The 23,401-nt window shown below is 37.7% G+C and overlaps 1 protein-coding gene across 1 annotated transcript in view; it reads left to right on the top strand.

The window, feature by feature from the left end:
- The window catches only part of GALNT5 (UDP-N-acetyl-alpha-D-galactosamine:polypeptide N-acetylgalactosaminyltransferase 5 (GalNAc-T5)), a 62,502-nt gene extending 40,037 nt beyond the window's left edge, over positions 1–22,465 (top strand). The window contains exons 4-11 of the mRNA XM_006872041.1: positions 4,027–4,162; positions 4,757–4,876; positions 7,552–7,669; positions 9,137–9,460; positions 14,088–14,163; positions 16,998–17,002; positions 19,106–19,267; positions 22,291–22,465. Coding sequence (XP_006872103.1) covers positions 4,027–4,162; positions 4,757–4,876; positions 7,552–7,669; positions 9,137–9,460; positions 14,088–14,163; positions 16,998–17,002; positions 19,106–19,267; positions 22,291–22,431 — 1,082 coding nt within the window. The 3' untranslated portion in view covers positions 22,432–22,465. The remainder of the gene's footprint in view (positions 1–4,026; positions 4,163–4,756; positions 4,877–7,551; positions 7,670–9,136; positions 9,461–14,087; positions 14,164–16,997; positions 17,003–19,105; positions 19,268–22,290) is intronic.
- Positions 22,466–23,401: the final 936 nt, after the last annotated feature.

Raw genomic sequence — 23,401 nt, 5'->3', positions numbered from 1 at the left:
GTGATAGAAATGATAATGGAGATAGCATGACAGGATATTGGCACAACTAATCATTTTTTCATTGCAAATTCCCTTTTTCAACAACAAAGGTGACTATGCATGTAGACCTCATTAGGTATAATACACAAGAATCAAACTAATTGAATCTGTGGGAATAGACAGTAGAAAAGCTCAAAACATTAGTCAAAATGAGAAAAAAGTGCCGACTGTGGAATAACTCTATGCAAGTTCAGGCTGAAGATGAAGAAAATTGAAACAAGTATAAAAGAGCCAAAATATGATCTTGAATACATCCCACCTGAATTTAGAGGCCATATGAAGCTCTGGTAGCGTAGTGGTTATGAATCGGGCTGCGAACCTTAAGGTCAGCAGTTCAAAACTACCAGCCACTCCGTGGGAGAAAGATGAGGCTTTCTACTCCCGTAAAGATTTACACCCTCGGAAACACTGTACAGGGTCGCTATGGGTCGAAACCGACTCAACGGCACTTAACAATAACAACAACAACAATGAAGAACAAAGAAGAGGCTTTCTGCTCCCGTAAAGATTTACAGACTCGGAAACCCTGTATAGGGTCGCTATGAGTCAGAACCGACTCCACGGCACACAACAATAACAACAACAACAATGAAGAACAAATTTGATGTGTTCTACACCAGTGAACAAACACCAGAAAAGTTGAAGGATAACATAAAGAAAACCATCCATGAAGGAAGATAAAAATCATTTAAGAGATAGGAAAGAAAGAAAAGACCAGAGTAGATGTCAGAAGGGACTCTGAAACTTGCAATTGAAGATGGAAAGTTACTCAAAGAAATAAGTAAGTAAAGAACTGAACAGAAAATTTCAAAGGGTAGCTCAAGAAGATGAAGTCAAATCTTATAATGAAATGTGCAAGACCTGGAATTAGAAAACCAAAAGAGAAAAACATACTCAGCATTTCTCAAATTGAAAGAACTGAAGAAAAACTTCAATCCTTTGGTTGTAATATAGGGAATATAGGTTGTAATATAGGTTTCTATAGGGAAAATATTGAATGATGCAAAAAGCATCAAAAGAAAATATAAGGAATCAGGAGTGATTTACCAAAAAGAATTGGTCAATTCTCAACTATTTAAAAAGATAGCATGTGATTAAGAACCACTGACATTGAAGGGAAAAGTTCAAATGGCACTGAAGTCATTGTAAAAAACAAGACTCCAGGAATTGATGGAGTACAAATGGAAATATCTCAACAAATTGGTGCAACATTGGAGATGCTCACTCATCTATGCCAAGAAGTTTGGAAGATACCTGAGCAACTGATTGGAAAAGATCAACATTTGTTTTCATTCCAAAGAAAGGTAACCCAACAGAGTGCAAAAATCAGCAAACAACATCATTACTATCACATGCAAGTAAAATTTTTCTGAAGATAATTTAAAAATGATTGCAGCCGTACATGGATAGGGAGCTTCCAGAAATTCCAACCAGATTCAGAAGACAACATAAAACTAGGGCTGTCATTGCTGATGTCAGATAGTTCTTAGCTGAAAGCAGAGAATACCAGAAAGATGTTTACTTGATCTTTATTGACTAAGCAGAATCATTTGACTGTGTGGATAATAACAAGCTATAAATAACATGAAACAAAATTAATATTCCAGAACAATTCATTGTTTTCTTAAGGAATCTGTACCTAGACCAAGAGGCAGTTATGAGAACAGAACAAGAAGATACTAAATGGCTTAAAATCAGGAAAGTAGTGCACCAGAGTTGTATACATTCACCATCCTTACTCGATTTCTATGTTGAGAAAATAATCCAAGAAGATGAATTATCTGAAGAGGAACTTGGCACCAGGATTAGAAGAAGACTCATTAGCAACATGAAAGGTACAGATGATACAACTTTGCTTGCTGGAAGCCAAGTGGACTTGAAATACTTACTAATGAAGATCAAATACTATATCCTTCTGTATGGATGACACCTTAATGTAAACTAAATAAATAAATAAACAAACAAAACTCCCCACAGATGGACCAATAAATAAAATCATTCTAAACAAAGAAAAGATAGAAGTTGTGAAAGACTTTGTTTAGATCAACAATCAATGCTCATTCATGGAAGCAGCAGGCAAGAAATCACACAACATATTGCATTAGGCAATTCTGTTTCAAAAGACCCCTTAAAGTGTTCTAGAGAAAAGATGTCAATTTGAGAATTAAGGCACTCCTATTTTTAATCGCTTCACAGGCATATGAAAGTTGGACAATGAAGAAAGAGCAAGTTAGAAGAACCAATGTATGTGAGTCTTAGTGTAGGAGAATATTGAAAGTATTACTGACTGCCAGAAAGAGAAAAAACAAATCGGTATTAGAAGTACATACAGAATGCCCCTTAGAAGGAAGGATGGTGAGATGTCTTCTCTTATAATTTGGATATGTTGTCAGGCAGGATCAGTCCCTGAAGGAGGACATCATGGTTTGTAAATAGAAACTCAGTGAAAAAGAGGAACAAGATGGATGGATACAGTGAGAGTAACAATGGGCTCAAACATCACAATTGTGAAGATGGAGAAAGACAGAGCAGTCTTTCTTTCTGCTATGCATAGATTCGTTGTGAGTTGGAACCAACTCATTGGCACCCAACAACAACAGCAGTCTGACTTGACAGCACCTGGTTTGGTTTGGGTTTCTTACCTAGCGGAGTAGTGCTTCTGAAACTAGCTGAAAAGCACAAGATAAATATATATATATATATCATAATTTACATAAGGGTACTATGATTTTGTAGCAATACTGTTTTACTGGCCCTCATGTGTGTGTGTGTGTGTGTGTGTACAAAGACAGTAAATTATGCTGGCACATTGCTTTAAAGTTTTAAAACATTTACTTCCAATTTATTTTCCTCTCTCACCATAGACAGCAGGATCTGAGGCCCATACTTTGAGCAGCATCAGTAAAGGACTGTTGCCTGAGAAAGTTCTGTCTTCATAGCAGCCTTGTCTAAGGATCCATCCAACAGTCTTGAGATGCAACTGAACTCTGTGGGGGAACGCATGAGAATTCAGAATCTTGTATATTATAATCCAGCTGAGAATATAATCCAGCCTGGTAGCTCCTATAGGTGTGTTGCAAGGATTAAATAAAATAACTGTCTAGAATGCTTAGAGGAGTATCTGGCACAATGTAAGCACTTAACAAAGAATAACTTACTTTATTATAGTTTGTATGGAGAGAAAGAGCTACACATAATCCACTTATCTAAAAACATTCAGAGCAAAGTAGATAATACTGAAGATTTTACTGAGAAAAGAGAGAAGGTTAACTTCATAAATTATCAGAAAACAAAAACAAAAATATTTCTCAATAAGTATTTCTGTCCTATATCATTCTAATTTTTTTCTATTCACATTTTACAGCAAGATCTACTGATCTTGCTGGTTTCTCCACTTTAATTTCTTCCCCCTTGTTATGTAAAGCGGTTTTTCCTTTTCATCATTCCCAAGGCCAAACTTGTATTCTCAAATTCATCCTAGTCTTCCACTGAAGCCTCAACCACCCACTCCCAGAATCAATGGGATTTATCCTCCTTAGAAAATATTGTAACAATTACCTTTAATATTAAGTATTTGATGCTGTGGATTAATGCACTGGACTACAAAATCAGTTTAAACCGCAAAGTCAGCAATTCAAGCTCACCAGCTGCTCCTTGGAAACCCTATACATGGTTGCTATGGTTTGGAACTGACTCAGTGGCACTTAACAACAACATTCCTTCTGGAATCTTGCTACCTATTCTAAGTGGCTAATCAGTTTTTTCTAGATATAAACGGTGTTTGCCTTACAGGAATACTGATAAAAGAATTTTCTTCCATTTCTCTGTAGAAGAAAATTCATCTAGAAAAAAAATATTATTGTCTTTACAACCAGACTTTTGGACCAAATCCCAATATCTCTGAGTGTGAATAACACACATTCAGTATTCTGTATTTGTAAATGATTCCTGTTTTGTTTTTTGTTTGTTGTTGTTGGTGTTCTCTAGGTGATGTGTTGACATTCTTAGATTCTCATGTGGAATGTAACGTTGGTTGGTTGGAACCTCTCCTTGAAAGAGTTTATTTAAGTAAAAGGAAAGTGGCCTGCCCAGTTATTGAAGTCATCAATGATAAAGATATGAGGTAATTTGGCCATACTCACAAGATATTGATAAGAGAGCCTATTCCCACCACCAGCAAGGTGTAGTAGTCCTCATCCTAATGTGTAAACCTTTGAAAATCTAAGAAATAACACAGTTTATTCACTTAAGTAAATTAAAATCCATGATAGATATCTTGGGGTGAGAATAGATCAATCCAAGATCCTATTCTGTCACCACAAATTCTTAATCCTAAATACCCAAATATCTAAATCCTCACTGTCTAGTTCTTTCCTCTTTATACTCAACTAAATTCAAATATATTTATTTTCCTCAAGTCTATTTCTTAGTTTTGTTAGAAACATGCATGTGCAGCTAAGTTGCTGTTGTGTGTTTTTTACTGTTTTCCTTCAGAAATGGTCAGGGTATTATTAAAAGAAAAGTATAAGTTAAAAGCAAGTGAATTTCATTCATAAATATTCTATTGGTTGTTTTTTTTTTTTAAGTTCTAATAATCTAAAATCATCTTCCTAAGTACCTGTTTTATTTATTTTAACAAGATACTGAGGTGGGTTAATAAAGAATTCAAACATGTATATGATCTCAGGCAGCATGTTTGTTTGTTTCCCTGGATTAGTTACATGACAGTGGACAACTTTCAAAGAGGTGTCTTTGTGTGGCCCATGAACTTTGGCTGGAGAACAATTCCTCCAGATATCATTGCAAAAAACCGAATTAAAGAAACTGATATAATAAGGTAAGTGCACAAAATTCATGACTAACAAGCAGTCATCTTTTTTTTTTTTTTTCAAGGCATAGACAGCAATTCCACAACATGTGGCTGTAACTGTAACATCCAGTCACTGTAACATCAAGAATTACAGTTCTACCCAATAGATTACCAAAAGCAAACGAAGTTTCTCTGAGAAGTTATTTCCTCCCTACCAAAACTTGCTTTTAAATGACTACTTTCATCCTTTTCAGTCCTGAACCCAAAAACATTCATTAACTCTATTCCTATTCACCAGGAGTCCTGGTGTGGTGCTGTGGGTTAATGAGCTAGACTTAGACTGCAAGGTCGGTTTGAACTGTAAGGTGGGTGATTCAAGCTCAGTAGGTGATCCTCAGAAACCCTACATAAGGTCACTATGGGTCAGAACTGACTTGGTGGCACTTAACAACAATATTCCTGTTCACCAGGAGTTTGCTGTTGTAGTATGCTATCAGTCACTCACACAAACCCTATAAGACAGAGAAGAACTTCCCCATAGGGTTTTCTAGGCTGTAATGTTTGTGGCTCTGCAGGACCAGCACTGGACTTTGAACCACAGAACTGGCAGTTCAAACCCACCAGCACCTCTTGTGAAACCCTATACAGGGTTGCTATGAGTTGAAACTGACTCTATGGCCCTTAATAACAACAACAAGGGAATTGAACTTAAAAGAGTTGAGTTATTTCTTTAATAAGAATTGTTGTTGTTGTTGTTAAGTGCCATCGAGTCAGTTCCCACCCATCACAACCCTGTATAGGGTTTCCAGGGAGCAACTGGTGAGCTTGAACTGCTGACCTTGCAGGTCAAATGGCTTTGCAGTCTGGCGCATTAACACACAGTGCCACACCAAGACTCCTAATAAGAATTAGCAGCTAAAAGGAGAAATTAGAATTAAACTCAGATTTGTCTGAAACTAACACGTTCTCTCTAATCCCACACCTGGAAAACCTCTTTTCTTAATTCAGGCTCCCATTTTGAGGACCGGTGTGGTTGAGATCAGATTATAGTCAGCATAATGTGATTCAGAATAATGCTGGATAGTCTGTTAAGGATACAGGGGGAGTACAGGTAGACTATATGCATTAATGAGACAGAGGGTGGGTGTGGGCAAGAATTACCTTCTTGAGAGTTTTGTCTACTCCAAAGACAAAGTGGGCTCTTCGCACAAACCATCCTGGGCTGACTCAGTTGTAACAACCATGGAAAGTGGTCAGTGCCTTTTTTTATACTGCTGACTACATGTCGTTTCTGTCCTCCATGATCAATAAAATTAGTAAAAGCAATGAAATCAGCATTTCTGGGTTTAAATCTCAAATTAATCTTACTAGCTTTGTGAGCTCAAAAATGTTACTTAATCTAAGACTCATGTCTTCATTTTTACTTTAAGACTAATAAAAGAGGCTATGTCTTAGGTTTTATGAATTAAATGAAATCACATATATAAACCCAAAACTCAAACCCACTGCCGCAGTTCCAGGTCCCATTGAGTAAGTCCTGACTCATAGTGACCCTGTATATGGTTTCTGAGGCTCTAAACCTTTATGGGAACAGAAAGTCTCATCTTTCTATAGCAGAGCAACTTGTGGTGGATTTGAACTGCTGACCTTGAGGTTTGCAGTCCAGTGCTTACCCTACAGTACCACCATTAATTTATTAGACAAGCTAGTAGGCTAACTACATTTGAACCCCAAGTCAAAATTCAAACCACCACTATCAAGTCAATTTCAACTCACAGAACCCCTATTGGGGTTGTTAAGTGCTGTCAAGTCACCATCAAGTCAGTTCTGACCCGTAACCATGCTGTATAGAGTTCCTCAGGAGCAGCTGGTGAGCTTTAACTGCCGACCTTACAGTTCAAATGATACTGCAGTTCAGCACATTAATCCACATTGCTACACCAGGATTCAGAGTATAATTGCCCCATAGTGTTTCCAAGACTACATTCTGGACTCCTGGTGTGGTGCTGTAGGATCAGCACTAGACTTCAAACCACATGGTCAGTGATTCAAACCCACCACCTTGGAAACCCTATACAGGGTGGCTATGAGTCAGACCTAACTCAACAGTAAATCCTTATGGAAGCAGACTGCCACATCTTTCTACCAGAGAGCAACTGGTGGATTTGAACTGCTAACTTTATGATTAGCAGCCCAGTACTTAACCATTGTGCTAACAGGGTTCCTTTTCACCTGAACACCAGGTACATAAAAACATACAAGTTGGAGACCTCAGATGTATTTCTTAACTTTCTCCGTGTTGCAATTTCTTCATAAAAACAGTCCTCACTGAAAAGGTTGTTGTGAGTGCTTTAACGTGTTGTCTGCTTTAATACACATGAAATATTTAGAATAGTACCTGGCACTCTGTTTCCACAAAATAAGTGCTAGAAATAACTTCTAGAGAAGGTTGTATCAGATTATAGAGGACAAATAACAATCGTAGTTCCAGGTCCCGTTTTTACAGACCCTAATGAAGCTCTGTCTATTTATGCCAGGAAACTCATCACTTAGTGGTATTTGGGATTCCATCCCAAGATCTCCCTTTCCTTGGTAGCTATTCTGAAATTCCTCCAAAGTCTATCACAGTGGTACAAGTGACCCACCGTTTAAAAGTTGAATTCCCATAAAATTCAAGTTTAAATCCCCAATTCTTTTTGTAGGTGCCCCGTCATGGCAGGTGGATTATTTTCTATTGATAAAAATTACTTTTTTGAACTTGGAACATATGACCCTGGGCTTGATGTGTGGGGTGGAGAGAATATGGAGCTGTCATTCAAGGTACTATCAAGTGTTTCTCCAACTCTTTCTACAATTAATTAGATATAATTAATATGATATGTAAATGGTTTCATTTAACTAATATAATCAGAGTGAGGGAAAGAAATTTCATAGAAATGTTCAGGTCTGTGAATTAATGTTTTCATATCCCAGATTGAATTTGGGAGAGTTAATATCTATCTGTCAAGAAACCTTTTAAGAGTTCCCTTATATTTTACAACACCATGTGTATATCTACAGATGTTGTTGATGTTAAGTGTCATTGAGTCAGTTCCAACTCACAGCAATCCTGTGTAGTTTCTGAGGAGTGGCTACAAGGTTTGAATTGCTGACCTTTTGGTTAGCAGTCCAGTGTTTATCCTATGGCGTCACATCAGGACTCCATCTACAGATTGAGACAATAATTTTCTGCCGTTTGGAATAAAATGCTTTGTGATTCATATTTGATGCACAATAACCCTCCTGAAGCCTTTCCTTTGAAATAATGGAGTCATTTAGTAAAGGGTCAGTCCATCTTAGGGAATACAGTGACAGAGGTACATAAAGTACCTCTTGAACAACTACAGCATTCCTGGTGTGGATGTGTAGGATCAGTACTGGATTTCAAACCCACCAGTTGCTCCTCGGAAACCCTATACAGGGTTGCTATAAGTAGGAACCAAATCGACAACACTGAAGAACCTCTGAATAACTACTAACACGCCAGGTGTTTCCAATAGAGTTGCCTACTTGGACATTTCACACACCTTTGGTTCTTCAGGCCATCACTGATTCATGTCTAAGAAAACCTCCACAGAAACAATTGTGAAAAACACCTGAAAAGCAACTGTTTCCTATGGGGTTGAATGATAAATATCCTAAGGGATGCTACTTTAGAGCTCCTGATAAAAAGAATGCTTTTCAAGGTGTGTTCCATACGCTTTATGGAGCTTCACAAAATGTGTTTTCAAGAAGTGAGCCCATGAAAATCCATTCTCCTTCCCCTGCTTTAATCACATAGGAGCTCATTTTATACATTTTCTATATTAGAATTTATTAATTTCATCAGGAAGGAAAGTTTTCACAGCAGAGTTATTGTTATGTGCCATGGAGTTGGTTCTGACTCATCGTGACCCTGTACAGGGTTTCCAAGGCTGTAAATCTTTACGGAGGAGAAAGCCTCATCTTTCTCCTGTGGAGAAGCTGATAGATTCGAACTGCTGACGTTGCGGTTTGCAGCTCAGCTCGTAATCCACTATAGGGAAAAAAGAAAAAAAAAATATTGACTATTCCTAACTTAATCCACAGCAATATGAAAATAAGTAAGTTCTGCTGAGTTAAATTTCCTAGTAAAAGAGTGTTTTAGAAGCTGAGGTTACTAATTCAAGGAGGCCAAGGAGGGGGACGTCGCCAGATGTTTTATTATTATTAACTGCCCATAATTTGTGGACAATCAAATAATAGATTCTTATCATCAAATGGTTCTAGGTATGGATGTGTGGTGGAGAAATTGAGATTATTCCCTGTTCCCGAGTGGGCCACATATTTCGAAATGACAATCCGTATTCCTTTCCTAAAGACCGGATGAAAACAGTGGAACGGAACTTGGTGCGGGTTGCTGAGGTCTGGCTTGATGAATACAAGGAGCTCTTCTACGGCCATGGAGATCATCTCATAAACCAAGGTTTAGATGTCGGAAACCTCACCCAGCAAAGGGAACTTCGAAGGAAACTGAAATGCAAAAGCTTCAAATGGTATTTAGAGAATGTTTTCCCTGATTTGAAAGCTCCCATTGTGAGGGCCAGTGGTGTGGTAAGTTCGAAATCCAATTTAAAATCTTACTTCATAAAAATATCTCTTTCAAAAAATGTGTGGGAAAGGATGGCTTCGTGCATTGCAAACACCATGTATGAGTGCAGATGGGACAAAGCATGGTTGAGATGTAAATCTATGTCAACAATAGGCTGAAACATAACAAGTGTGAGGATGGTGCAGGACCAGGCAGGATTTCATTTGGAACGGACTCAACAACACCTAACCACAAAAAAATAAGATAGACTTGATTCCTGCTTTGTAGAGCTTAATGTAGAGTAGAAATGACAGATAATAAACACAGAAAAAAAGTATATCTACAAATATAGCAGAATCAAGCTAGGATAAATCAATTATCCTAAATCAGAGCAGTCTAGAAGCCCTCTCAGAGAAGATGTGAAGCCAAGGTCCATAAAAAAATGTCAACCATGCTCTGAAAACGGATGGTCTAGGCAGAGAATGTAGCTCACTCAAATACACAAAGGTGAAAGTGTGGGGCATTCAAGATCTGCTCAAAGGGTGAATGTGGTTGTAGGAGATGAAGAAAGAAGAAATAGCCCCAGAGCATGGAGGATCGTGAGACAGAGGTCGTATCACACAGCTCCCTGTATGCATAAGAAATCCTTGCCATGTCTTTTCCCATTCTTACTTTCTTTTTTCTTCTTTTTGAGAGTAACGGGACTTCATTGAGCAGCATTAAACAGTGAGATGACATGATTTAATTAGGGCTTTTAAAGATTTCAAAGAGGAGTTGAAAGCAACTGAACAACTGAAATTGTCAGAGAAAAGCAGGGGTGAAAACATCCAGAGCACAAGGGAAGATAGGGAACAAGAAGAAGCATAGCTACATAGGATGCCTGGAGTAAAATGCCAAGAAGAAATCGAGGAAGAGGAGAAACTGGAGGAAAGTCACTTAAAACCCATTCTAGGAGGCAGGCTTAAATTGAAGAGGATGGCAAGACACAGGACATCTGAAGTATAATATGTTGTAAAGTGTAGCTGAATTGATGTCAACTCATAGCAACCCTGTATAGGGTTTTTGAGGAGCAGCTGGTGGGTTTGAACTGCTGACCTTGGGGCTACTGGCCAGTGCTTATCATACAGAGCCACACAATTAATCAAATCTTGACTGAATACTTATCTCAGTCAGTTTTGTATCTAATATCCTTTATTTCTATTTTTAGTTATATATTCTTCAGTACTGTTTTTTTAATTTTAAGAATTTCATTTTTCTTCACTTAAATGATGCTTAGACTTGACTATCATTAAGAATGTTCTTTGGGGCCAGCTTTAAAGTCATTCCCTTTAACAGTAAAAGTGAAATCCTAGATGAATTTATAAAGAGGGGGCTAACGTAAAATTTCATTCCATTTTTATAAAAGGCAACTGGTAAGTATACGTGACCTGTTTGTACGTAACATAGTGTATTATGAAATAACCACTTTTATGTGTGAGAAACCCTGAAGAAATAAATATAGACCACACAAATGAGAATAAGCAGAAGCTACTTTGAGTTTGTTATAGCAAGAAAGTCAGTTACCATTGTTTGGGTTTGGCAGAGATTCAAAGGCAGGCAGTTTTACAGTTTAAAAAGAAAAGTTTGGGGTATACCCTAATTGTCAGCACAGGATAGCCTGAAGCAGGGCAACCATTTGATTGGTTTGGGTGCATGGTTGGCCATCTCTGGTTGGCTATGAGTTGAAAGTAAGTTAAAAATCATAGAAGCTATGTTGTTGTTGTTGTATCATCCAGTTAGTTCCGACTCATAGCTACCCTAGATAGGGTTTCCGAGGCTGTAAATCTTTACAGGAACAGCAAAGCTCATCTTCCTACCAAGAAGCAGCTAGTAGACCACTACAACCCTGCAGTGACTACTAGCTCAATGTGTAGAAGATATAGCCATTGACAAAGTCCAGACGATTTGGGGCCAATTCCTACAGAAACTGTGGTTTGGCTTCTCAGAACTGGTTACTACAGTGTTTATAGGCCAGAGTTCTATATTCATATATGTTCTGCCCATTTACATACTCAGTCTCTCAAACCTGATCTTTTATCACATATAACTTATTAGAAAGAACCTTGGGTTAATATACTGCTCAAATAACAACATGTCAAATACAACTGTGAAATAAAATTAAATTTTTTCAAATTACATTCTCTGAGCATGGTATTTCATGAGTTTCTTGTCCTAGAAATTCAGAATCTCAGCAAGAGCATTACGAATCTGCTACCACTAGAGGGAACTAAAATACTACTTTTGCTTCCACTGTGCAGCTAGCCGTCACATTGTTCTGTAGAGTGGTTCCCGTGGAATTCTGTAGGATCAGCACAAGGCTTTGAACCACAAACTTGGCATTTCAAACCCACTCACAACGGAGACTTTAGACAGGGTTACTATGCGTCAGAAATGACTCGACTGCACTTAACAGCAACAATCTAATGTTAATACTTACATTAATTGCTGTTACGATTCAGAAAGTGAGCCACCATTTCCTTTCGTTTCGCCACAGGATTTATCTACCTTCCTGAATGTCTAAATTCTCCTCTTGAAATTTCTCAGTGGTTAAATCCTGCGCATTGTGACTGCTCACATTTACTCAGCATGGATTGTCCCCTTTCTTCCATGCTTGTCATTTTAAATTGTGAACGAAGCGTTCTTTGAGAGTTTTTGATGGAGATCATGCCCTTCTATGATTGGTTTGTGTGTTTCTGTGCCAGATACTTCAGAAGTAGCCAATCTGGTATATTTTTATGTCTGCGTTTTTGCCTGAAGAGTCAGAGATCCCACCCAATACTATGCATCTCAAACCCAAATGAAGACTGTTGTTGTTGGTATGTGCTGTCTAGTCGATTCTGACTCATAGTGACCCTGTATAGGGTTTCCAAGGAGCAGTTAGTGGGTTTGAACTGCTGACCTTGTGGCTTGCAGTCCAGTGCTGATCCTATAGCACCATACCAGGAGTCCATTGTTAAGTGCCATGGAGTCAGTTCAGACTCACAGCAACCCTGTATAGCTGGTGAGTTAGAACCACAAACCTCAGGATTCAAAGTGACCTTGTGTTTACCTACAGCACCACATCAGGTTTAATTACTCTCAGGGAGATTTTTTCTCTAGGAACCCAGAGTCCATAACAATGTAATCAAGCCTCTCTATTGTCTCCCTTGTGTTAATGGGTAAATTAGTTTTTTTTTTCTGGTGAGTCATTTAAGAGTTCCTGGGTAACACAAAAGGGTAAGCAGTTCACTACAAATTAAAAGTTGGTGCTTTGAATCCACCAGAGGTCCTCAGAAGATAGGTCTGGAGATCTGCTTGAAAAGGTCACAGACTTGAAAACCTTATGTAGCAGTTCTAGGCTAGATTCATGGGGTCACTGTGAGTTGAAATGGACTCTCCAGCAATCAATAAAAACACTATGTCACTGCACTGAGCACCTTACTGGTCAAATTTTCCATCTTCACGTTGAAGATCTCAATTCCAACTCTTTACCTCATCCACGCCCACTTTTTCCTCCTGTCTTCACACAAGCACAAGCTTCTTGTTTATCAAGATTTGCAAGTTTCATTCTAAAACAGTTTTTCTGCATTCTCAAGTCCCTGAAGATTCTGTTATTTTCTTCAAGCTAAGATATGCATTTGAAAACGAGAACCAGCCCATTGATCAACCTATTGTGATTTTCTGGCACTGTGTGAGTTACAAGACCAACGTCAATTCAACACACAGAAATCAGAACTCTGTTAAGTCTCTGCTCCACAAGGAGCAGGAAGGAGCACAAACCATGTCCCTGGCAACAAAGACCTTACCACCTTGGAGCCCAAGAAGCCTTCATGAGACATGTAATAGAGACACAGCTCTACACAGCTCTTCTTGAAATCTGAGAAGTTTAAATTGCACTATTAACCCACCATCTCATTAGCCTTGCTCCAGGATGTCAAATGGAGCAAGAGAATCAACATTTTTCTGCATTAAATGGTGACCTATGGGAACCTGCCACCATATTTGACCCTGTAAATCCATTAAAAAGCTGGGGACCTGCCAGAAAGTGCCTTTAAGGCTGACTCTGTATTAGCTTTCATGACTTTCCCGTAATGAATTGTAGCTTGCCTGAGTCATTAGGAAGACTCTGACAGGGAATCAGCTAGAATCTGCTATTCTTTGAAGAACTCAATGTATCTATGATTCAGTGCCTAGGCAGTCAAATAGCTGAAGAGGTCAGCCAGGGAACAGAGCTGGTAACTAACTATTGGCTTGATTAAATTGCAAGGCTGTGCATTGACTTCTAATATATGCATCAGAAGAACTTGAGACAGGAAAATAACTACTTTTCATGTCACCTTTTGCTAGTTCCCCATTCACCATTCCAGTCAAGGGTTAATTAAAAGCTTCTGTTTGTTAGCTTGATGGCTGAATCACAGACTTAAATTGACAGATTGAAGCTGTACTTTAGCAGGATTACATTATGTCTGTGTTCAAGCTAGCAACCAATAAAATCGTACAGTGCTAAATAACTTTAAGCTATTAAATTTAGCTATCTTTTAGCCTTATTATAGTTTCATATTCTGTGTTTTCTGAATGTCTATTTTTATTTTAATTTCTTTCTTAATTCATATTTTATGTTTTGCTTCCTAGCTTATTAATGTGGCCTTGGGTAAATGCATTTCCATTGAAAACACCACAGTTATTCTGGAAGACTGTGATGCGAGCAGCAAGGTATGCTAACCTGGGGTTGTCTGTTTCATCTAGGAGAGTTGGTAGATGCAGGATAGGGTACCAAGTAATTCATCTCTCAAGAAATTAATTGTTGCCCTGTAGAAACCATAATTAGCCTCTAAATTTCTATGTTATCATAAGGTTAGTGATAAGAGGATACCCATTAAATGTAAAGACAATGATCAATGGAGTAAAGGTTGGAGATATCAGTTGGTCTACCAAGAGTCTATCTTGACTCCATGGTTTGCAAAACCATGCTGCCTTCCACTAATGACTTAACCTTTAGATAAATGGAAGTAGTACTATTGAATACATACGGGCTTCAAAAAGTTCATAGAATAATGGAATTAAAACATAATAGAAATTTTCCACAGACTTTTTGAAATCCCTTTGTACCTCTAGAACTGTTGCAAGGATAGAATTAAGTAATAGATATGAAACACCATTATGCTTTACACATATATGAAGAAAAATAACTGGCACTTAGATCTCTATAAATATTTGCTGTTATAATAACAAAGATGAAAGTATGAAAAATAGCACATAACATATCAAGGTATCATAGAATATGAACAAATTTTTAAATAATCAGCCTAGGTAGCAATCTAAGCCACAACTGATATCTATCTGATCCTCCATTTTTCTGCATTTTGAGGGAATAATGGAAATCTCATAATCTATGATCAATGATAGACAACTTTACAGCAAAACTTTGACAAACTCAGATCCCAGTGGTTACAGGTGGGAGTAGGATCAAAGAGAGCTCAGCAGGGACTCTGTGATGCTCGAGGTACATCCTGAGTTTTCACACTTGCCACCTCAACATATGTTCCCTACAGTTCTATATTCCGTGGGGGCAGTTATTTGGTTTGGATGCCAAATAAAGTGTGAGTAGAAATGGTGGCATCAGTCTGAAAAATTGCAACTCACTCTCTGGTAGAGAAATTACTTTGTGATGATAATCTAGACTTACCAAAGTTTACTTCTTTGCCTTTAACTTCACTATATTGCTTGTATATTTAGTATGTCCCATCTCAACCTCTTAGTTTTGGCTCGAATAGTTAAGTTTGTGACTAAGCCCAATGGTTAGTAGTTTGAATCCATCTAGGGGTGCCTTGAAGACAGGCCAGTCACTGTGCTTCCAAAGTGTCACAGTCTTGGAAACCCCACAGAGTGGTTCCACTCTGCACTTATGAGTCCACTGTGCATTGCAGTCAATTTAACTTCAAGTAACAACAAGACCTAGAAAAACAATCATTTTTGTCATCTCTGCCGCTGTAGTCCAGTCATGATGTAAATTTGAGGTCAAAGGAAGTGTATTTTAATTCAACAGGAGGATACAGGCAAAAGGAAAAGTACGAAAAGTCAATCAAAAGAAATAACGTATCGCTTAGTAATAATTTAGAGGTGATAAAAAGTAATAAATTGTAGAACAAAACCACAATTTATCAAAACATATGAAAGAAAAGAAGTAATGTAATCCTTCAATACTCAAATCATTACAATGACTTTTTGTGCCTGTTAAACCAGAATTTCGTCTGAAAACCCCAGTTCCATTCTCCATAATCTCTGAGTCTCCCATGGGGATGCTACTATTCAAAACTATGAATCATGCAGCCTCTGTCTTCCAACAACCCCACATCCCTTTTCGGTCTTGTTGCTCATTTTTAGCATCTGCCTCTTGTGGTTTATATTACTAATAAACAGTAAAAAACCCATGAAAGATACTATCTTATTTTCAGCTGAATTGATGAGGTTTAAATGGAGGCCTGGTGTGGTGCTGTGGGTTAATGTGTCAGACGGCAAAGTCGTTTGACTTGCAAGGTCTGTGGTTCAAGCTTAACCAGATGCTCCATGGAAACCCAATACAGGGTTGCAACGGGTCGAAATCAACTCAATGGCACTGAACAACAACAACAATACCAAGCCAGTGACTGTAGCATTTATCCAAAAAAGCTCAAAAGAAGTAAAAACTCTAGGATCAAACCTTTAATCTCACCTCTCAACCCACCTAAAATTTCTTGTTAGTAGAGTCCTGGTGTGGTGTGCTGTAGGATAAGCACTGAATAGAAAAGTCGGTTTGAACAGTAAAGTCAGTGGTTTAACACCACCAGTCACTCCTTAGAACCAACTCAATAGCACAACAATAACAGCAATAAAAAAACAGTTGATGTCCCTTAAAAGGTAATATCTAGCTTCTCTTAGTAGTCATTTGTGCTCCTCATATTGCTTCTCACATTTTAATGTCCACTCAGATCATCTGGAAAATTTCTTACCGAATCTACTCAGCAGACCCATGGTGGGACCTGAGATTCTACAGTTCTAACTAGCTAGCAGATGATGTTGATGCTCAAAGAGAAAGAACATGCCTGATAATTGAAATTAAACCTCAATTATATTATAAACAATTCATCATGTCTCAAATACATTACACATGACTCATTAGATAAAGCATTTATTTAGAATTTACCAGCAGTCTCCTTATTTTTTCTAATAGGTCCATATTACTGTGCAAAACAGTAAATTTTCCTCAGACCCACAACCTTAGAGTAAATTGGACAGATAATACTAGGTTGTAAGAAACTGTATAAAATACTTATAAGTAATGAAAACACAATTCCCTGACTTGAATTAGCATTTATTATAGATATTGACAAATCCCCAAATTGGACACACTAAAAGCCTAACCTGAGAAATTCCTCTAATATATGGGATGCTAGCATGGGGCAAATTGATATCCCATGCAAGTAAAGTTTTACTAAAGGTAATACAGAAATGGTTGCAAGCATACATTGACAGAGAACTTCCAGAGGTTCAAGCCAGTTTCAGAAGAGGTCATGGAACAAGGGATATCATTGCTGATGTCCAATGAATCTTGGATGAAAGCAGAGAATATCAGAAAGATGTTTACCTGTGTTTTATTGACTACACAAAGGCTTTTGACTGTGTGGATCATGACAAGCTATGGTCAACATTGCAAAGTATGAGTATTCCAGAACACACAATTGTACTCATGAGGAATCTGTACATGGACCAAGAGGCAGTTGTTCAAACACAGTATGGGAACACTGAATGCTTTAAAATGAAGAAAGGTGTGTGATAGGGTTATATTCTTTCACAATACTTATTCAACCTCTATGCTGAGCAAATAATCCAAGAAGCTGGGTTATATGAAGAAAAATGTGGCATCAGGATTGGAGGAAGACTCATTAACAACCTGCGATATGCAGATGATACAACCTTGCTTGCTGAAAGTGAAGAGGACTTAAAACATTTACTGATAAAGATCAAAGAGCATAGCCTTCGGTATGGATTGCATCTCAATGTAAAGAAAACAAATATCCTCACCACTGGACCAATAAACAACATTCTTATCAATGGAGAAAAGATTGAAGTTGTCAAGGACTTCATTCTTCTTGGATCAACTATCAACACTCAAGGAAGAAGCAGTCAAGAAATCAAACTACGTATTGAATTAGACAAATCTGCTGCACAAGACCTTTTTAAAGTGTTGAAGAGCAAAGATGTCAGCCTGAGGATTAAGGTGTGCCTGACCCAAGCCATGATATTTTCAATAACTTCATATTCATACAAAAGCTGGACAATGAATAAGGAAGACCATAGAAGAATTGACACATTTGAGTTATGGTGTTGGAGGAGATTATTGAAAATGCCATGGGCTGCCAAAAGAACAAACAGAACCGTGTTGGAAGAAGTGCAGCCAGAGCGCTCCTTGGAGGCCAAGATGGCCAAACTTCATCTCTCATACTTCAAACATGTCAGAAGGGACCAGTCACTGGAGAAGGATCTCATGTTTAGTAGGGTGGAAGGCCAGAGAAAAAGAGGAAGACTCCCAACGAGATGGATTGGCCAAGTGGCAGCATCGATGGACTCAAGCATGGCAACAATAGTGAGGTTGGCCCAGGATCCGGCACTGTTTCATTCTGCTGTGCATAAAGTTGCTATGAGTTGTTGCTGAGCCGATGGCACCTAACAACAACAACAATACAACATGCTATCAGCAAAGACATATCTTTCCTACAATAGAATAATCCTCTAGAATCGAAGATTTTCTTATTGTGAAGTGCCATCAAGTCAGTTTCAACTCACAGCACGACCCTGTATAGGGTTTCCAAGGAGTTCCAGTGTTTATCCTACAGTGCCACACCAGGAATTCAGGATGGTTAAGCAAAGAACATAATAATTTTTATAAGGAAAATATGACTTGTAGACCTGATGGTCCAGGCTCTAACCATGTGGTGGTTAGAACATTCCACTTCTAACCACCTGGGTTGTCTGGGATTCAGAACACTTGAAAGTGTTCTGGGTTGTCTGGGATTCAGAACAAGTACCTGGGTTGTCTGGGATTCAGAACACTTGAAATAATATCCATTTTTATATAAAGTGATTGTGTGAAATTATTATAATTAACTCAGAAATAGACATTATTGCTATTCAACTTAAAGATGAGAAAAATGAGCTTAGATAATTTAAATAATTTGCCTGTAGTATCAGAAAGTATGTGTGGCACTTTAGGACTGGGAACCACATGGTTGACAGTTCAAACTCACTAGCTGCTCCTTAGAAACCGTATACAGAGTCCCTATCAGTCAGAACCTACTCAACAGCACTTAAAAACAACATCAGAAAGTAGAAGTCCTGGTGTGGCACTGGACTGCTAATTGCAAAGTTGGTGGTTCAAACCCACCTGCCCTTCCTGGAAACCTCATACAGCATTGCTGAGTCATAGCCATTCTATGGACACTCAGCAACAACAACAGCAACAACAGAAAGTGGCAGGCCAATGTTTGAATACAAAACACCTGATCACAGGCTTTGAATACAAAACATCTAAGCAATTGGTAAAGAAACTGACAAAACTCCTCTCTATGTTTGCTGCCTGAAGTGACCCATCTTGTTATTCATTCGACCCACAGTTTCAACAACTTAATTATACCTGGTTAAGACTTATTAAGCATGGAGAATGGTGTTTAGCCCTTATTCCTGACAAGGGAGGCCTCACGCTGCACCCTTGTGATAACAGAAACAAAGGGCTAAAATGGCTGCATAAATCCACATCCATCTTTCATCCAGAACTGGTAAGCTAAATATTTGTGCCTTTTTTTTTAACCACAAATTCAACTTTCAGTCAAATAAGACATAAAATGCTCATTGTCAGCTTCTTCAATCAGAAGCTTTAAATGTGTTTGTTACAATAGCACAGTGTAAAAGTTCACACGGATGTGAATAGAGAGTTTTGTCAAGTCCTTTCTTTCAAACCAGTTATTTTAAATGGATGTCACCAGGTTCTTTAGGTTATATTGTTATCTTCTTTGTTTCAAAATGTTCTTTGCTTTAGTCAACGAACAATGCAAAAAGTAAAGCATATTGCTAGAATTGTAGCTCATTATGTACCAGAAAAGCTTATAGGGAAAGCATAATGGGGAAAACAGCATGCTTTCTATAAGCCCTGTATCGAACTGTGACTCTGGACCCTCATTCTGACCTTTTTCTGTATCAGGAGACTTCCTTCTCATGTCTGGTTGCTGGAGACCTGGGCTCTTAGTGGGTCTCACTGAAGCTTACTTGCACAAACTGTCAGGAACTGACAGTACACCTCTTCCTCAACTTTGCCTTCAGTGATGTCAGCTTAACAACTTGCAATCAGCAATGGTGGGAGTATTTACAACACAAAATTGATAGGTACTACAAATCAGGACATGTTTCTCCAGAGATCCATTTGGTAATATTTATCAGAACACCCCTGCTACCCTATTCATTCTCAACATCCTCTTTGTCTTTCCCAATCATATTTTCACAGGTTACAAAGTAATAAACTTTGGTGTAGGATATTTGAGAATCATTTCAAGTTTGGCTTCTTACATTTTCTAATATCTTACTCTCAACTAGCCACTAAATTCACTGAATGCGTTTGAGTATGTAGAAATCATCATTTCCCCCAAGACTGGCTCCAAAGTAAAGTCCCTTTTTAACTTGGGATGCCTCCTCTCCTTTTGATGCCAGAGACTGTTACGATTTTCCTTATGATTTTTTTTTTTTTTGCCTGCTGAGAGTCAAAATCTATAGGAAGACCCTGTTCTATTTCAGTTCCATCAGAAATTTTTATCTTTTTTAACTAGGAATGACTACTACATAAGCTATTATCTTTATTTTGCATACTTCTGGAGAGATGTGTAAATACTCATTAAAAAAAAAAAATCTCACTGACACTGAGTTGATTTTGACTCATAGTGACCCTGCGTGGAGTTTCAGAGGCTGTAAATCTTAACTGGAGCAGAAAGCCTCATGTGTATTCCTCAGTCACTGGTCGGTTTGAATTGTTGACCTTGTGGTTAGCAGTCCAGTGTTTATCCTATAGTACCACCAGGACACCTTAATATTCATATACACTGAATAAATCATATTTTACCTTCTCCTTACTCCTGTGCCAAAAAAAATGAGAGAAAGCAAAAATAACATTTATCTTACCTCCAGAAGTGAATTAGTTATTAGAGAGGATTTCAGGTTGGTAATGAAAATTTTGGAGAGCAGGTAGCCCTTAAGCTCTATAGAGCATATTTACAAAATGACTTGGTCTCATTTAGAACTCAAGCCTTAATTAGCTATAGTTTTATATACGAGTTCATGAAAAATGGAATTAAAAGATAATAAAATTGTTTCCACGAGCTTTTGAAACCCCGTTGTAGGTCCAACTTTGATACCCCAAGATATTAAGTTTATTTGGTAAAGAAGAAAATTTAATTAAGGTAGTGGAAACTAGAAAGTATCACCCTGCCTTGTTTGTGCCTATGACTGTGATATCTTATATAGCTGCCTTCTGCCTTCATATTTGACCTTCTGCCTTTGGATGCTACTAAGTGTCATGTGGATGACATTTTCTTGACAGTTGACTTTCTGTTTTTCTTCATTATTGCAGTACCGTTTATACTAAGCATCCTAAATTCCCCAACATATGTAATCTTAAAGAATAAAAGAAATTGAAATTAATACTATGGATAATATCAACATGTTTCTTCATTTAGAAAGCATTAGGAGTTGGGAGCTTCATAGAAGGAGAATGGTAATACTGAATTTGACCATGGTTACCAATGAGTTATTGAAATTGTACACTTCTCAATTTGAGTTTAAAATGCACGCTCCAGGTCAGCTCTCTTGTGGTCTTCTGCCTGGAATATGGCCACCTCCAAGAAAATAGTCTCAGGGGTGGCCATCAAGACTTTGGATATGGAATATACTACATTCATTTATTTTTACCTATGGTTTCCACATCAGTGGTAGAGACAAATCATTCAGTTACCTCTTTGCAATCTGCTTGTAAAACATTCTAGATAATGCAGAATGCTTGTGCTCAAGGTCAACTCTTTTGTACAAAATCTTGAGCATATTCTAGCATCATATTTCCAAAGTTCTATGAGGGCAACAATGTTTTTACAGGAGATCTATTCTTTATCTTTATCAAATATATATTTAATACATGTATAATTCAGATTATCTTTCAAGAAGTCATGGATAATTGAAGTGATAATAGGTGGAAATATTATGAAGCCATGAGCAATGGTCAGTAGGTTATCTACAATCTCTAGAATATTCAAGAAATATTAAAAAAAAAAAAAAGAACTCCAGAAATGCCTTTCACTGTTTTCTAATTCATAAATAAAATGCCTTATCTCTAGAATTTTGTTATCCACATTTGTTTTTTAATTAAGAATTTAACTCATTCACTTTTTATGTTGATATATGTGGTTTCTTATTTGTTTGTTTTTTACCACTACCAGTGAAATAGCAATCATTTATTAAATCTAGTAAATGTGATCTAGAATGATTTTTTTAAACAATATTACTTTCATCCACATTGTCAAAATTCATCTTTTTATTTCCAAAGAATTTAAAATCCTTGCAGCAAAGAGAAGTATGAAAACTTAGTTTAAGACTCAGGCAAGCTTAGTGCTTTCCCAAGTTGGTGTTTTATTGTTTATTTACTTTAGAAGAATTCTTAAGGATTAAAAAAATATTATCTGTTATTTTTTATGGGTTTTCATTTCTTTAAAACTCAGTTGTAAAATTCAGTTGTGACTCATTCCCTGATTCCCTTTCTCTCCAGGTGAATCACATTGCTTTTGAAAACAATCATCAGCTGTTATGCTTAGAAGGGAATGTTGCTCAGAAGATCCTGAAGACAGCTACTTGTGACCCAATGAAGTCAAATCAAAAGTGGAAATTTGAAAAATACTATGAAAATTGAAGAACTGATGTTTTTATCTAGTGAAACTATTAAAACACAAAACAAATCCATTGCTGTCCAGTAACTTCTGGTTGTGGTGAGCCGATGTGTTACGGAGTAAAACTGAGCTCCCTTGGGGCCTCTTGGCTATAATCTTTGCAGAAGCAGATTGCCAGGCATTTCTTCCACAGTGCTGCAGGTTGAGTTCGAAGTACCAGCCTTTCAGTTAGTAGCCAAGTGCAAACCATTTGCACCTCCCATGGACCTACTAACCCCATTAGCTACTGTAAAAATAACAGCAAGGGTTGGTGACTGTATTTCTCAGTAGTAGTTTAAGTTTTCAATTTTAACAGTGTTTGAATAGAGGATGGATGAAAACATCACAATATTTGGAATGGGAAAGGTATTTCAAGGAAGCAGTTCAACTTTGGACTAGGTTCTTTTGCAGAATTCTGACCTTTATAATGGCTTCCTTCTCCCAACCCTTTCTGGATTTCATCCTGCAAGTTTTCTCCATACAGTCTTATATTGTTGTTCTTGTTGCTGTTGTTGTTGTTGTTGTTGTTGTTAAGTGCCGTCAAGACGGTTCCGACTCATAGCGATGCTATTAAGTCAGTGTCAACTCATAGCGATAATATGCACAACAGAATAAACACGGCCCAGTCCTGCAGCATCCTGACAATCATTGCTGTGTTTGAGCCCATTGCTTCTGCCACTATACCAATCCATCTAGTTTGGTCTTTACCTCTTTATCACTGACCCTCCACCTCACTAAGCATGATATTCTTCTCTAGGGACTGATCACTCCTGAGAACATATCTGAAGTATGAGAGATGAAGTCTCGACATCCTGGTTCCTAAGGAGCATTCTGGATGTTCTTCTTCCAACACATATTTGTTTGTTTTTCTGGTAGTCTATGATACTTTTAATATTCTTCTCCAACAGCAAAACTGAAATGCATCAATTCTTCTATGGTCTTTCTTATTGATTG

The sequence above is a fragment of the Chrysochloris asiatica genome, unplaced genomic scaffold (assembly GCF_000296735.1).
Source record: "Chrysochloris asiatica unplaced genomic scaffold, ChrAsi1.0 scaffold00181, whole genome shotgun sequence".
In the NCBI taxonomy this organism is placed as follows: domain Eukaryota; kingdom Metazoa; phylum Chordata; class Mammalia; order Afrosoricida; family Chrysochloridae; genus Chrysochloris; species Chrysochloris asiatica.
This window is presented reverse-complemented; position numbering and strand designations above follow the sequence as displayed.